Source organism: Chiloscyllium plagiosum, chromosome 32 (genome assembly GCF_004010195.1).
Source record: "Chiloscyllium plagiosum isolate BGI_BamShark_2017 chromosome 32, ASM401019v2, whole genome shotgun sequence".
Classification (NCBI taxonomy): domain Eukaryota; kingdom Metazoa; phylum Chordata; class Chondrichthyes; order Orectolobiformes; family Hemiscylliidae; genus Chiloscyllium; species Chiloscyllium plagiosum.
Window position 1 is genome coordinate 17,898,074 of NC_057741.1, and position 17,467 is coordinate 17,915,540.

The window sequence follows — 17,467 nt, forward strand, 5'->3', positions numbered from 1 at the left end:
GGCCTATCACCCTCACCTTGACCTCCTTCCACCTATCGCATTTCCAACGCCCCTCCCCCAAGTCCCTCCTCCCTACCTTTTATCTTAGCCTGCTGGACACACTTTCCTCATTCCTGAAGAAGGGCTTATGCCCGAAACGTCGATTCTCCTGTTCCTTGGATGCTGCCTGACCTGCTGCGCTTTTCCAGCAACACATTTTCAGCTATATGTTAACTATGCTGAGTTTTTGACCTATCTAGTTTTTGCAAGAGATTCACAATTTCTCTACATAGCAATACAGTTGTGGGATGAGTCGCGAGGAAACTCAGCCTATTAGTTTAATGTGTTGTGGGAAAGTAAAGAGAACCTGTAATTAGGGATAGTGACCTAGCAATTAGGCAAGTATGGCTCTGTGATTAGTACAATGTGGGCTCAAAGGGAAAGTCCTGACCAACAAAATTAGTTGCATTTTATTTCTTTGAGAAGAAAACATGGCAAATGAGGGAAAATCTATGGATATTATTTGTGTGAATTTTCAGAATTCATTTGGAAAATTTTCATAACAAACTCTTAACAGAATTAAGAATGCATGTTGTAAGAGTTAACCATTTGACATGAGTAAGGCATCATTGATAAAGTAACATGCAGAGGATGAAACGAGTAGGTTTGTATTCATATTGGCAAGCTATTTTTATGCATTGTGCATGTGGGCTTTGCTTGCTTGGGCAGGATTTATTGTCCATCTCTAATTGAGAAAGTGGTGATGAGCCTGTCTACTTGAATCATTATGATCCATTTTGGTTAGGTATGCTGTAATGTACTAGGCCAGACCACTCAAAACATTCTTAAGCAGGCAGTTGAGGCCATAACGTTGCAATTTGTTTCGGTAAATTTACAGTGAAAATCACCCAGAGTAAGTTAGCGAGGTTGACTACTAGGTTAAAAACAGACAAAACTTTATGCACAAAATTACACATTGAAATACAAAGAATAGAATAAAGAACCCCTACAGAACTCAGTCCATCCAAACTAGACTTAATTATACTATTCCGAATGCACACAACAGTCCCTATAAGCAAACTCCCTTAGAAACCAGTATAAATGAATGGAACAGATGCTTATAGGTTGAAGGTAGAAGGGAGAGAGAGAGAGAGAGAGATTGGTTCCACACAGCTCATTGTTGAACTCCCAACTAGTTCTGGACAAAACTGAACTGCTCAGCTAGAGAGCTGACCATTCCCCTTTCATTATACGACTCACATCCAAAGTTTGTGAGAAGATTTGTAGCTCGGGTGCTCGTTGTTGTGGTTCTGTTCGCCGAGCTGGAAGTTCTTGTTGCAAACGTTTCGTCCCCTGGCTAGGTGACATCCTCAGTGCTTGGGAGCTTCCTGTGAAGCGCTTCTGTGGTGTTTCCTCCGGCATTTATAGTGGCCTGTCCCTGCCGCTTCCGGTTGTCAGTTTCAGCTGTCCGCTGTAGTGGCCGGTATATTCGACTGGGACAACACTACCATTATAAGGCAAGCCAAACAAAGAACAGCCAGGGAAATCCTAGAAGCATGGCACTCATCCACAAACACATCGACCTGGACCCAATATACCAGCCACTACAGGCCAGGGGACGAAACGTTTGCAACAAAAACTTCCAGCTCGGCGAACAGAACCACAACAACTCACATCTAAAACATGACCACTTTGGCCTGAAGTCTGATCTGCTTACATATAAACAAAAAGGCCTCTCAATACCCTTTAATCTCTGTGCCAAACCAGACTAATCGGCACCGAGAACTGTTTATTACTCCTCTGAAACAAACCAAGGATGTAGTATCCTTGAGAAAACTTACAGCTTTTAGAAAAAAGAATCCAATTTTGTGACAATGCCCATAGTCCTGTTAGGGAGAGAACTCCAGAACGTTGGTACCATGACAGTGTATATATGGTAATGTATTTCCAGGTCCATATGGTGATTGATTTGGAGGGAACTTTGAAGGTTAATCTGCTGCCCTTGTCCTGTTGGGTGTAAATAACCATGGGTTTGCAAAGTGCTGTCAGAGAAGCCTTTCTGCAATGAATGCTGCAGATGGTGCACACTGCTGCTGCTGTGATCAATGTTGGAGTGAATGTTTGTGGATAGGGTGCTTTGTTCTGAATGATAGACAAAAAAACCAGAAGAACTGCAGATGTTCAGTCTGAAACAAAAACGGAAATTACTGGAGAATCTCAGCAGGTCTAGCAACATCTATGGAGAGAAATCAGTTAACATTCAGCATTAACCTTTCCCCCAAGCTTTCCTTCACCCCCACATACCACCAAGTCTTGTCATCACATGGAATGCTATCAGACCCTACGCATTGTCAGCCACTAATAGCCTCATTAGTAGCTATTCATTCCCCAGACTGACCTTTAACCATTCCTTTGTCTGTCCAGATGTTTTCCTTTCTTTGGGCTCTATCCCCTTCTATTGTTTGCTGTCCAACCCCCCTGTATTAAAACCATCCTTTCCTAGCTACCATCCATTCTGAAGAAGGATCACTGGATCCAAAATATTAACACTGATTTCTCTCCACAGATGCTGCCAGACCTGCTGAACGTAACCAGTAATTTTTGTTTTTGTTCTGAATGATGTCAAGCTTCTTTAATGTTGATAGAACTTCTCTTTATCCTGACTTGTGCCTAACTGGTCATGGACAGCCTTTAGGAAAATCAAGTGGTGAGCTATTTGCAGGATTCCTAGCCTCTGATCTGCTCTTCAGGTCACAGTATTTGAAAGACTGTTCAGTTAGTTTCTAGTTAATGGTAACCTTCAGGAAATTGGTACTTGGAAATTCAGAAATGTTGATGCCGTTGAATGTCAAAGGATAATGGTTTGATTCTTTCTTGGCAATAGTCATTGCTTGGTACTTGCCACTTGTCAGCCTAAACTTGCATATTGTTCAGGTATTGCTGCCTTTGGACATGTAGTGCTTCAGTATATGAGGAGTCCTGAACGATACTAAACGTGCAGGTACCAGCGAGCATCCCCACTTCTAACTTAAGGAAAGACAATTGATGAAACAGGTGAAGGTGTCCGGACTGAGGGCATTACCCTATTACCTGCAGAGGCACCCTGGAAATGACTGACCTCCAACAGCCACAGTCATCTTTGTGCTAGGTATGATTCCAACCAGCAGAGGTTTCCCTGGTTCTCATTGACTCAGGAAGCTGGGACTTCTTGATGCCATGCTTGATCACATGCGGCCCTGGTGTTAAGGGCAGTCATTCTCACATTCCTGTGGAGTTTAGCTCTGTTGTGCCTGCTTGAACCAAGGATATTTTGTGGTAAGAATTAAGTAGCCCTTGCAGAATGCAAACGGAGCATCAATGAGCAGGTATGGGTATGTAACTGCTGTTTCATAGCACTGTTATGATCTCTTCCATCAGCTGACTGATGAGTGAATATATACAGGTGCTGTAGGGTTTAATTTGCCTTTCCTTTTGTGTAGAACATATCATCTAGACTATTTTCCATATTGACAGCGAGATGCCAGTACTGTAACTGTACTAGAACGTTTTGTCTAGGGTTGTAGCAAGTTCTGGAGCACAAGTTTTCAATACTATTTTCAAATGTTGTCAGGGCCCAAAACCCTTGCAGCATTCACCGTCTTCAGCCATTTCCTGATATCAGAGTGAATCAAATTAGTTGAAGACTGGCAGCCTTGACAGTGGGGACCTCTGAGGCCAAAATGGACTATCCACTCAGTATAGAAAAGGTTCAGGGAGATCTGGGCCAAATAAAGGCAAATGGGACTAGTTCAGTTGAGGAAATTTGGTTGGCTTTGTTTCCATGCTATATGACTCTAGATAAGTAGATTTTCTTCCCTAAAGACATAAGTGAACTAGATGATTGTCATTAAAAAAATCATTAGACTTTTAATTCCAGATTTTTAAATTTAAATTCCACAATCTGCCACAGTAGCCCAAGTAAAGTCATAGTTGTGCAGCACGGAAACAGACCCTTCTGACCAACTCATCCATGTTGACCAGATACCCTAAATTAATCTAGTCCCATTTGCCAGCATTTGGTCCATATCCCTCTAAACCATTCCAATTCATATACCCATCCAGATTTATTTTAAATGTTGAAATTGTACCAGCTTCTCCACTTCCTCTGACAGCTCATTCCATACAGGCACCACCCTCTGTGTGAAAAGGTTGCCCCTTAGGCCCCTTTTAAAGCTATCTCCCCCCACCTTAAACCTATGCTCTCTAGATTTGGAGTCCTTTACCCTGGGCCTCTCCTCATTCATACCCCTCATGATTTTATAAACTTCTATAAAGTCACCCCTCAACCTCTGATGCTCCTGGAAAAATAGCCCTCGCCTATTAAACCCCTTCCTGTAGTTCAAACCCTCCTGGCAATGTCCTTGTAAATCTTTTCTGAACCCTTTCAAGCTTCATAACATCCTTCCAATAGAAGGGAGACCAGAATTGCACAATGTATTCAAAACGTGGCCTAACCAATGAACTGTACAACTGCAGCATGACCTTCCAAGTCCTACACTCAATACACTGACAAATAAAGGCAAGCATTCCAAATGCTGCCTTCACTATCCTGAAGTAATGCAAGTGTTCTGGCACTGAGTTGATTGTCATGGCAAGTAGTATAGATGAGAGCAGAAAGTTGCAATGTGACATTGATAGCTTGTGATTGGACAAAACATTAAATGTGGAAGTTAATATATGGAAACATGAAGTCATCCAGTTTGAACCTAAGAAATTTGGAGCAGAGTATTCTAAATGGTAAGAAGCTATAAATGGAAAGAATAAATATTTATTGAAGTCCCTGTGCGTAAATCAATACACTGCTGGGCAAGCCCAAAATATGATGGAAAAAGGAAATAATGTTAATTTTTTATCTTGAGAAAGTTGAATCCAATCGGATAGAAGCTATTATAATTATGCCAAGTTTTGGTCAGACTCCATCTGTAGTATTGAGTTCAGATCTGGTATTACATCTCGGGAACAATGTACTCTCCTTGGCACCGTAGAGTCCAGATTTACTCGAATAGTAGAGGGCTATATCGAGATACTTGCCATTTCCTTTGCAGAATCTCTTTTGAGATCTAACGATTTCTGTAGTGAGAATGTTATCCCTCTTAACATACAATTGTTTGTCGCATTTATTAACAATTGCGAGCATTGAAGCTACAGTGATGTCATCAAACTGCAACAACCAGTCAATCTGAAAGATTCTTGGAGACAACCAAGCTAGAAATTAGAGCTAAATTCAAATCACTTTTTAAAGATTTACTCTGAGAGAAGTAAAATTTGGTGAATTCATGAAATATGAAAATAGAAGCTGGGATATAAAATAACCTTGTTTTGAAACAACTTTTTAAATTATTCACTTTAGGAAGATCTGATGATAAATCAGGAAAGTATTCTGAGTTGAGGAGCTAGAAACCATCTCAATTTATAGCAACATTCCACATATTTTTCATTGCCAGGTGGTTCATCCATAGTTACTACTCAGGTTGCTGTTTAAAAGCCAAGTTACAACTTACTGAACCAAGCTTAACTTCTTAGAATTCCTAAAAGTAAACAGTCAGGTTTGTTAGATGAATTGATTTTGCTATTGCCAGCTATTTTGGCTTCTTGCATAACAGTAGTGAATGATACAGTGCATCTTTAGTCTTTTCATTGTTAACCTCCACTTGTGACATTTCCTGACATTGCAGTCTGGGTCAGATTAAAAGTGAATTTGACTTTAAAAACTCCTCAAATTCAAGCTTGCTGTCAAAAATAATAGTGCAACTGATTTAAATGATTTGTTACTCTTTCAATTCCTTTGTGAAATTAGTTGGGGCATTGAAACACAAGCTCTTGAGTTAAAAAACCATTTAAAGGCTATGTAATGGAAAATTAACAAAATTAACATGTATTCTGAAATCCATTTACTCTGAAATCTGAAAGATAATGCTTTAAAACTTTCTGACACTTTGCAACTTTGCTGAAGTCTGCAGTCGAGGGACAGCTTGTCTCGGCGGAACTTTGTAAACATTCAACAAGAGAAAAATATAAGAACAGCTGAGTCTAACCCAGGAATCTTTGAAGTGGTGGTCTGTCATTGTGAATTGCCTCCTCCTGTCCTGTGTTGCTGATACAATAAGGGAACGAAAAGAATAACAACTCAAATCTTCATAGTCTTTGTCCTTGAGAGCATGATAAGAAACAGTATAAGACAAATATCTTAATTCTGCTCAGGGCCATTGCACAAGGCATTTTTGTCAAGTGCATGTGGTCCCTCTGCAATGCAGAGGTTAAAAAAAAATTAATAAAGCTTTTTGGTTGCTCTTGCTAATAGTTGAGTTGAGTCAATTTAATTTCCATGACAGGCTAATATTCCTTTTTGGATGTTTTCTTTAGCTTCAAGATAAATTTACAGATTTGCTTGCTTCAAATCTCTGGCTTTAAAAAACTCTTTGCTGATGTAGAGTACCTACGGAAGCAACCCTTTGAATCTTCAAACAAGCAACATGAAGATATGCTATTAAAGGTATGTTTATTGAATTTTCAATCTCACTATTTACTCAGGCAACTTTGCCTTGCTTGACTGCAATACTTAAAGATTTCTTTTGAGAAGGTAAAGGATAATATAAGTGGCATTGTTCTTTTTAGAGGATCCTCAATGGCTAACTTCCACAGTTTGTCGTCATTACCCCTCTAGTCTCACCACAAATTCAAGCTTAAGCACAGCTGAGTCTAACCCAGGAATCTTTGAAGTGGTGGTCTGTCATTGTGAATTGCCTCCTCCTGTCCTGTGTTGCTGATACAAACATTGTTACATTTTGCTTATTTGTGCATAAAGACTATATTGTGTATATTGAAATTATTGCAATGGGTGCAAAGTGAAGAGTGGAAACATTTTTCAAAACTTTTTTTAAGTTAATAGTTACTAATATGAAGCACATTATTTGAAGCAAATTTAACTGAAGCATGGCTCATTTACTTTGGGAATATGTTCTTAATGGTTACTGTCATTTGTATTTTCACAAATTTTCTTTCCCTTGCACCAGTGAGCATGAAGTAACTTGACTTCCTTTTGGATGAAAAGCAACAATTTGTTTTTTAAAAATGTTAACAAGTTGAACAAAACTTGCTGTGCCTGGTATGGTTGAATAAATGTCACCCTGGAACTGTTCTGTTGTCATCCATAACTAGTCAACTGTAAAACTAATCTATTTAAATACCTCCATTTAAAAAAACATAATTACAGTTTGTACAAAGGACTGTTCCAGTTGTAGTATCATTGTTTAGTGTATTGTCTCATTTGATATTTGCTTATTTCTGTCAAAATGTTTAGCTGTGGCAGTTGATGATGCCCCATGTACATTTGGAGTCGAGAATTACCAAGCAATGGGGTGACATTGGGTTCCAAGGTGAAGATCCTAAAACTGACTTCAGAGGCATGGGAATGCTGGGGTTACACAACCTTGTGTAAGTCTTTGTATAGGATCTAAATAGCATTTTAAAAAAAACACTAATCAAATAGCCCCTTCCATCTTAACATGCTACGCTGTGATCTGTGTTCTGTGTATTGAAATGATTGGCTTGCAAAGTAGAGCTTGCAGCTTTATGTACAAGAAGAATGATGTCAGTTTGTCCACTTCAGCAGGCACCTGATCATTTGATATTTTTTAAGTAATGCCTTGGAATAGATTCTATTTAAAACGTTCAGTTTTTCCTTTAGTAATTAAACAGTCATTGTCCCAGTGCTAACCTTTTGTATGCAACAAGAACTGAGACTGGGTGTGGCTAAAATGTGGACATGTTACTGCCTTTCCCATTGGTCCTACAATCCCACTGACCACCTGTTTTAATCTTGGAATTTTAGAAGGTGTAAGACCCGCACCGCAAGAAGACACAGACATTGTTAAATTAGTGATGTGTATGGTTCTTAGGGTGAATTCATATATACATTTAGGGTACACTTATTCATCTTTTGCCATTAAATACATTTTTTTTGTTGTAAAAGTACTTCAACTGAAACTCACCCTGAGTTTATGAAAATATCCGTTGTTGGAAAGGTAGATGCTTTCTTCCTGATATGCAAGGAGTAGTAGAATTTTTAATTTGAAGAGTTATTTATTCTCCTCCATGTCTATTTTTAAAGTATCTGGTACATTCATTGCCTTTGATAAATGTGGGGAAGGCAAATTTCATGTGATTTGTTCTTATGTCAAAACTGTTTAAAGTGGGATTTCCCCTTGTGCTACCTCTTCTGATGTACAAGGTGTTGTTTAATAGGAAGAAAAATGAAACTCAACTTTTGATTCTTAATGGCAGGTCTGATTTTTAACTTGTCATTAAATGTTTAGGTTCTTTGGGGAACATTACACCAAAGTAGCTCGCCAGACTCTTTCACGTTCGAATCATCCCAAAATAGGGTAAGTGAAAGTATGTAGTTTGCACAATAGCATCTTTTTGAGAGCTGTTTAAATTCTCATTTTCATATTAATAAGGAAAATCAATGTAAGAATCTAAAATGAAAACTCGCAGCACTGATTACTTGTAAACATTTTAAGTGAATGGCAGTTTCTAAAATAAATTGCACTAAATACTCGAATTTTTAAAATGAGTATGATTTTGAAATGTTTTTGGTATGTTCTCAAGTGAAAGCCAGGCTGGACATAATGATCCAGATCTAAAGGTCGATGTAATTGTCGGTGTAATCACTGAGCATCTGGGATCCTCAGAAACTTTGGAGGATTCCAGCTTGGTTAGCCAGGAAAAAATAAAGGAATTAAAAGCTGCTCCTCCTCTTGATTAGCTATGAAAATGAGCCCCTGACCTTTCATCCAGTTTTCCCCTTGATCACTTTCCTCAATCCTTCTCGAAAACCAGATCAGCTTCCCCACCAATAAATACCTGACTTGCTGAAAGCCGACCCTCCGCATAGAGTGCCTGACAACTTGCTATGTGACTCATCTACTCTGTTGGCTACTTAACATCCTGCCTCTAACCCCACTAGGACCACTGGACTCACTAGCCCTCCACCCACTGTTACTTTTTCTCTTGCAATTGCAACAGTGGCTTTAAAACTGTGGAATACACCCATTATTGCCATTAAAAGGGACATGATTTCTGTGTCAATTTATGCCAAGGCCACGTGTATGGTTTACATAGAGCATAGAACAATACAGCGCAGAACAGGTCTATCGGCCCTCGATGTTGCGCCGACCTTTGAACTAATCTAAGCCCACCTCCCTACACTATCCCATCGTCATCCATGTGCTTATCCAAGGATTGTTTAAATCTCATTAATGTTGCTGGCAGGTAGGGCATTCCACACCCTTATCACTCTGAGTAAAGAACCTGTCTCTAACATCTGTCTTAAATCTATCACCCCTTAATTTGTAGCTATGCCCCCTCATACAAGCATCATTTGTAGCTATGCCCCATCATCCTAGGAAAAACACTTTCACTGTCTACCCTATCTAATCCTCTGATCATCTTGTATGTCTCTATCAAATCCCTTCTTAGTCTTCTTCGTTCCAATGAGAACAGACCCAAGTCTCTCAGCCTTTCCTCATAAGACCTTCCCTCCAGACCAGGCAACATCCTGGTAAATCTCCTGTGCACCCTTTTCAATGCTTCCACATCCTTCCTGTAATGGGGTGACCAGAACTGGGGTGACCTGAAGGGAGGGCTTATGCCTGAAACGTCGATTCTCCTGTTCCCTGGATGCTGCCTGACCTGCTGCACTTTTCCAGCAACACATTTTCAGCCCTGACCAGAACTGTACACAATACTCCAAGTGTGGCTGCACTGACATTTTGTATAGTTGCAGCATGACATTATGGCTCTGGAGCTTAGCTCTTGTACCAATAAAACATAACACATCGTATGCTTTCTCAACAGTACGATCAACCTGGGTGGCAACTTTCAGGGATCTATGTACATGGACTCAAAGATCCCTCTGCACATCCACATACCAAGAATCTTTCCATTGACCCAGTATTCTGCCTTCCTGTTATTCTTCCCAAAGTGAATCACCTCACATTTAGCTGCATTGAACTCCATTTGTCACCTCTCAGCCCAATTCTGCAGTTTATCCAAGTCCCCCTGCAACCTGCAACATTCTTCCACACTGTCCACTATTCCACCAACTTTAGTGTCATCTGCAGACTTACTAACCCATTCACCTATGCCTGTCTAAGTCATTTATAAAAATGACAACAGAAGTGGTCCCAAAACAGATCCTTGTGGCACACCACTAGTAACTGGACTCTAGGCTGAATATTTTCCATCAACCACCACTTTCTGCTGCCTTACAGAAAGCCCGTTTCTAATCTAAACTGCGAAATCACCCTTAATCACATGCCTCTGCATGTTCTCCAACAGCCTACCATGTGGAACCTTATCAAAGGTCTTACTGAAGTCCATGTACACCACCTCATCCACATGCTTGGTCATCTTCTCAAAAAAACTGAGGTTTGAGAGACATGACCTGTCCTTGACGAAACCATGTTGACTGTCTGCAATCAAATTATTGCTTGCGAGATGATTATAAATCTTATCTCTCATAATCCTTTCCAGAACTTTTCCTACAACAGATGTAAGGCTCACTGGTATATAATTACCTGGGTCATCTCTACAGCCCTTCTTGAACAAGGGCACAACATTTGCAATCCTCCAGCCCTCTGGTATTAAACCTGTAGACAATGATGACTCAAAGATCAAAGCCAAAGGCTACAACATCTCCCTAGCTTCCCAGAGGATCCTCTGATAAATCCCATCCAGCCCAGAGGACTTGTCTACTTTCACTCCTCCTAGGATTGATATCACCTCCTCCTTACTAACCTGAATCCTTTCTAGTCTAATATCTCCTAACTCATTCTTCTCCTCCACAATATTCTCCTTTCCCTGAGTGAAAACCAATGAGAAATATTCATTTAGCACTTGTCTGATCTTCACAGGGTCCACTCACAACTTTCAACTTTTGTCTTTGACTGGCGCTATTCCTACCCTAGTCATCCTTTTATTCCTCACATACCTGTAGAAAGCCTTAGGGTTCTCCTTTATTCTACCTGCAAAAGACTGCTCATGTCCTCTCTTTGCTCCTCTTAACTCTCCTTTTAAATCCTTCTTAGCTGATCTGTAACTCTCCATTGCCTCATCTGAACCAACCCGTTTCATTGTCACATAAGCCTCCTCCTTCCACTTAACAAGAGATGCAATTTCTGTAGTAAGCCACGGTTCCCTTACCTTATCACTTCCTGCCTGACAGGGAAATACCTATCAAGGCCATGCGATATCTGTTCCCTTAACCAGCTCCACATTTCGATTGTCCCCATCCCCTGTATTTGCTACCCCATTTTATGCATCCTAAGTCTTGCCTAATCGTATTATAATTGCCCTTCCCCCAAAGATAACTCTTGCCGTGTCGCATGTGCCTATCCCTTTCCATCGCTAAACTAAACGTAACCGAATTATCGTCACTTTCTCCAAAGTGCTCACCTACCACTAAATCAAACACTTGTCCTGGTTCATTACCAAGCGCCAGATCCAGTGTGGCCTCCCCTCTTGTCGGCCCTTTGATATACTGTGTCAGGAAATTCTCCTGCACACATTGGACAAAAACTGATCCATCCGACGTCGTAGAGTTATAGCATTTCCAGTCAATGTTGGGGAAGTTAAATTCCCGCATAATGATCACCCTGTTCCTTTCACTCCTACCCAGAGTTGTTTTGCCGATCCTCTCCTCCACATCCCTATAAAAAAAACTCCCAGCAGTTTGACCTCTCCTCTCCTGTTTCTAACTGCAGCCCATACTACCTCAATAGAAGAGTCCTCGACAAAAGTTCTTTCAGCCACCGTTATACTGTCCTTACTGTACTACTATTGGAATGGATCCTGAAAAGCTAACTGGATAACATTTTGCCCAATTGCAATTGGAAGTAAGGGTTCTGACCGAAATCAGAAGGTTTGGACCAAACTTTTAAAGAAAGAAATTTACTTTTTTTTAAATATTTCCTTCAACTTGGAAACGTAGTATAGTAAAATTGTCATTATTCTGACTTAATTGTTTAATTCCATTGATTGCAAAAGCAAATCAACTTGTTTTGCTAGAACATGAAATAACTTAAGGCCTATTTTCCTATCAATCAGTGATTAAACAGAGCTACTCAGCATACATGCTTAAATTTAATACAAGGTCTCCAAACAATAGCAAGTATACTAATTAAACTGAGATTAAAAAAAGTCTCCTTTACAATATGAAATAAAACAGGAAATACTGAAATGATCAGCAGTATAGCAGCACCTGTGGATAGAGAAGCAGAGTTAAATGGTTCAGGTTGATCACTTTTCATCAGAACATCAAAAAGATCTTTTAATAGTTAGCCTTTCTCACTCTAACTTTATGCAGAAAGTGATTTTTTTAATTGGATATCATACCAGCATTTAATTAAGAATATTTTTCTTTGCAAGCTTTTAAAAAAAAAAGTACAGATATTTAAATTGATTTTACAGCTAAAGCTATGTAATGTTGTGGTTCCAGATATTCTTATGCTATAGTTGGAATAAATCTTACTGAAATGGCTTACAGTATGATGAAGAGTGGCTTACTGAAGAGTCATTTTTACAACCTGGTTCCTGGAGTTCCACAGTTGCAACATTTTCATCAGTTTTATTGTACGTACTTTCGATTGTTTCCTACTACCATTTAATGCTTATTTCTGTCAAGAATGTTTTGTTTGCAGTGTTACTGTGAATATTTTCATAGATATCAATGGTGCATCTCTAAATAGATGTGAACTATTTGAAATTAAATAATGCCCTGTTAATTTAAATCGGTTATTAAAATAGTTAATTTCAAGCAAACGTAATGTATCTGACAGTGTATAGTAATGTAACATATCAAGACTGACTGTTGAGACATATATTTCTATCCATATCATCACGTATCTGACTGCAGCATATTGCTTTTAGATTCACAATGCATTTGCCAAATGTGTCATGCTTTTGATACCTTACGACAAACCTTAGTAACAGATGAAGAACTGAATATTTGTATTTCCCAATTCTTAGGGCAAGAATGTGCAAATCACAATGTTGTTTGTACATCTGAGATTAGATTTATAGTCTTTCTCCCTTAGCAAAGTAGTTTATTCACCAGTACTTATCTGGATCATTCTCATAAAATTGCATAGCTGAATTTGGTAATTTACTGTATGAAGATTGCAAATTTAATTCCTTGCAATGACAACAAATGTGATAGACTTAATTGCCATCATACATTTTTCATCAGGTCTTTCATTCATATTTTAAACCACATTTGGGAGACTAAATATTTTGAAAAAGGTTCAAGCTACAGTTTCTGTTCTTTTTTATTTTCTTATGAAATGCAACATTTTATGTGGTTATTTTACCATCTGTGATTGAAGGTGTCTTTCTTTGCCTAATGTTGCTCACATTTTACCTGAAGTTATTTGATGTCAAAATGCAGATTTGCTTGACTAAACTTGGATAGTTTGTATGTAATGTATGCCTTATCATTTTTAGAATCTATTATTGCAATAACTTGGAGGGATGGTGATGGTAATGTTACTGCGCTTGTAATCCAGAGGTTCAGCCAATACTTTGGAGACATCAATTCAAACCTCATCACAGCAGTGAGGCAAATTTGCATGCAATTTAATCCATATTAAAAAATCTAGAATAAAATACTAATTTAACCAAGAAATTACCATATTAAAAACCCATCTGGTTCATGAAAGTCTGAGACAGGGCAAGCTCCCATTATTAAACAGTCACATGTGACTCTAGATTCACAGCAGCTATCATTTGAAAAGGCATAACAAACCATTCAACTGTACCAATCTGCAGCAGGAGAAAACAAATCGCCTTGCATATATCTACACCACATTGACTGCAGCATTTCATGTACGTGTTTCATTGTCACTTTCTCGATAAGTTAGGAATAAACAAAAGGTTTTGTCTTTCCTGTGATGCGCACATTTTCAAGAAGGAAAACAATTTCCATGAAAGATCTAACTGTTTTATGCTGAAGGACTTTGGGTAGTCCCTTTGTAAAATTACAGGCCTTCAGCCCACATGCCATTCTCGATTTGTTCACTTCAGTTGAAGTTAGTGTCTTCTAGTCAAAAAAAAGTGCAAGTTGTGTGTATTGCAAATTACTTCCTAACGTTTTAGCTTTGTCATAAATGAGGGTTTTCTTTCTACTGTTTTAGTTATCCGTGATTTTAGCAGTTTTGAGTTTGGCTGCCAATTTACTGGATTTTTAAAATCTATTGTGCAATATCTGCAGCATTTGTGTAATTATCATTTGGTAGTCGTTAATGCATTCTGAACTCAAATTCATGGGCAGTTTTGTTTGTCTTTTTTAAATATAGTAAAAAGTGTAACTTAATTCTTCAGGAGTTTTATTCCAATATTGTTGCTGTAACTATTTTGATGCTATTAGGAAAGAGATTACAGGATATATGGCTTGATTTATGTACATTCCAAAAATTATACCACCTCTGTGGGAATTTAACAGTTTACTCATGATATTTTACACTATAAATCAGTATGTTGTGCCTTGAGACTTTTTATTACATCGTAAGTGCTATATAAATGTAAAATGTTGAAGTAATCTAGGTGGCTGGATTAAACTTGAATTTCTTCCCTTTCCCCCAGTGATACATAGAGTTACAGAGTCATGGAGATGTACAGCATGGAAACAGACCCTTTGGTCCAACCTGTCCATGCTGTCCAGATATCCCAACCCAATCTAGTCCAATATTTCCATTTTCTTTGAAGTCCACATATCTCCTAAACTTTTATTTTTCTTCTTTCAAATGCTGAATGCAGATTACAAAGCAAAACAAGTTTATGCATGTTTACGGGCAGATTATAATGGACAAGTGGTTAGAAATGTTAGTGAGAGCATAGTGTTTTAGGTTGAAGTTGGTGTACAGAATAGAAGAGAAGCATTATGTAATGCAGCCAGTTTTCTTGAATAAAAGTTTTCTTTTTGTTTTAGGTTATCTATTGTATGAGTTTGATCAATTCTGGTTCAAGGAGGGACCATCCAGCATCATGGAATTCAACCAGTACAGAGAGCAATTTCATGAAAGGGTGAAACGGCTTTTACAAGATCCGAAAACATTGCTTACCTTGAACTTCAAAAAGTAGACAGTAATTTACATTAAGCCTATAAAGTAGCACTTGGAATTAATTGCAAGATATGAGTTTATGCAGTGGATCTGTGATTTTTCAGTAGATTTTTAACTTGTAAATAGCAACTGATTAAAAACATTATGTGACTGAAATTCAGGATGAATCCACTTTCAGTATAAATGTGTCATCAAATTGTTTCTGGTTGCCTGGTGTTTGGCATAAATTTGGATAACTTATTTTGTGACATCCACAAAGCAGCCATTGGAATGGTGCTTTGTTATGAAAGGAACTATTCAAAGTGTGTGAAATTTGACTGAGAAATTTTCCATTTGGACCACAACATTTGAAATGAGTTTCTTCCTTTAACATTTTTCACTGTACCTTGTTCTTGCTCCTACTAAGACATGTAGTTTCATAAACATATTGGCAAATATTCAAATCAGCACTTTGTCTTTTAGCGTACTGAAGTTAAATAGCAAATGGGGTTCTTTTGAGTGATTACCAGACTGTAATCTCCCCACCATAACAAGAAACAAACTGAATATTTCGAGACCAGTATGACTGTTCAGAATTTCAAAGAGTCACATTGGACTTGACGTTAGCTGTTTTGCTTTTCACAGATGCTGCCAGACCTACTGAGTTTCACAAACACTTGTTTTTATACCACCAGGATATTCCACGTGTTTACCATTAATGGACGATTAATTTCTATGTGGTGTAAAATTAAATTTTCCAGGGATAATCTATTTCAATCTGACTACAGTAAATGCCAAAAAGTTCTAAATTAACAATGTATTCTCACAAAAGCCTTGTGTTATAAAAATAATAATTCTAAATTTTGTTTTCGTAGTAAGTCGCAAGATAATCTACCCCAAAGAACACCATAGGCTGTCAATTTCTTGGAACTTGTTAATGACGGCAAATTGTTGACAATCTTGCAGGTACATTTAAGCTGAGGACCGCTTGAAGTACGCACTTTTTAATCTTTGAGTGCTTTTGTTAAATATGTAAACTAGCTATTACTACCACATGCATTGTAATGTGCCACACTGTCATATTTCATAGTGAAAAATTAACTCAACCAAAAAAAAATTGATTAAAGGCAGATTATTGAAAAATTCTAGAATTTAGTGTTACGGTCACTACAGTATTTGAAGAGGCACAAGGGAAAATGAGCCTCATCTTGCTCAGGATAGCAACACAAGTGTTTTTCCATGCACCATTTCAGCTTTTTATTGATGATCCCTTTATTGTATGAGCAACAGTGAAAAGTTTTATATTTATTACCGATGATTCTGTATAAAATATTTGTAGCTGAAAGTTGCGAAGTTTACTGGATGAAATGCTTTTTTTCCAGAAAGGTATGCTATAATGTTTGAAGTTTATATAGATTTCTACTGGTTGGCTTTCCATTTAAGAATGGGGGTGAGATGGGTGGGGGGGGGGAGATGAAGCTTTATTTTATGAACTTTTTGCTGAAATAAATAGTATAAAACTGAAACAATTAAACGCATCTTGTATGTATTTTTAAGAAAGATCAACTGGGTATTTAATCTTAAGTCTATTGTATGTCTACACAGAGGAATGTTGCTACATTAAAATCATTAAATACCATAGATGTAAAATCAATTTTGCACCAGTTACTGTCTCAAGATGAACAGCTTTTCGTGGAAAGCATGCTTGAAGATCCATGAACATTCCCATAATTTCTCTCTATTCATGTCTGCTGTTTGCCTCTCAGCACCAGGGTCCCAGGTTCAATTCCTGCCTCTGGTGACCATGTGGAGTTTGCACATTCTCCCCGTGTCTGCGTGGGTTTCCTCCCACAGTCCAGAGATGTGCAGGTCAGGTGAATTGGCCATGTTAAATATCCCACAGTGTTAAGTGCATTAATCAGAGGGAAATTGGTTTAGTTGGGTTACTCTTTGGTGCGTCGGTGTGGACTTGTTGAGCCGAAGGGCCTGTTTCCACACTGTAGGGAATCTAATCTAATCAAATCATCAGTTCTTCAGATTTCATTATAACATTGTACCTTTCAGCCACTACATCTCCTTCCTACATTTGTACCACATGAAGACCTGAGTCTGTTAGAGAATGGCCACTGAGCTATTGACCTAATGCAGTTCAGGTGGTCAGATCAAGTTGCTATTTCTTGTGAATTTTCAGCGGGGCAGCACAGGAATGATTAATGTCTATTTTGATTTTCTGAATTAATGTGGTCTAGCATGTGGCTGATATTACTGGGAGAAAGTGAGGACTGCAGATACTGGAAATCCGAGCTGAAAAATGTGTTGCTGGAAAAGCGCAGCAGGTCAGCCAGCATCAA

The 17,467-nt window shown here is 38.4% G+C and overlaps 1 protein-coding gene across 5 annotated transcripts in view; it reads left to right on the top strand.

Annotated features, from left to right (window-relative positions):
- elmod2 (ELMO/CED-12 domain containing 2) overlaps nucleotides 1–16,750 on the top strand; it is a 36,238-nt gene extending 19,488 nt beyond the window's left edge. For 4 of the 5 annotated variants that reach the window (XM_043674133.1, XM_043674132.1, XM_043674135.1 and 1 more), the window contains exons 5-9: nucleotides 6,382–6,511; nucleotides 7,319–7,452; nucleotides 8,334–8,402; nucleotides 12,518–12,651; nucleotides 15,005–16,748. In XM_043674133.1, coding sequence (XP_043530068.1) covers nucleotides 6,382–6,511; nucleotides 7,319–7,452; nucleotides 8,334–8,402; nucleotides 12,518–12,651; nucleotides 15,005–15,156 — 619 coding nt within the window. In that variant the 3' untranslated portion in view covers nucleotides 15,157–16,748. Of the gene's footprint in view, nucleotides 1–6,381; nucleotides 6,512–7,318; nucleotides 7,453–8,333; nucleotides 8,403–12,517; nucleotides 12,652–15,004 lie in introns of all 5 variants that reach the window. The other variant, XM_043674136.1, reaches the window with a different exon arrangement.
- The last annotated feature ends 717 nt before the right edge of the window (nucleotides 16,751–17,467 follow it).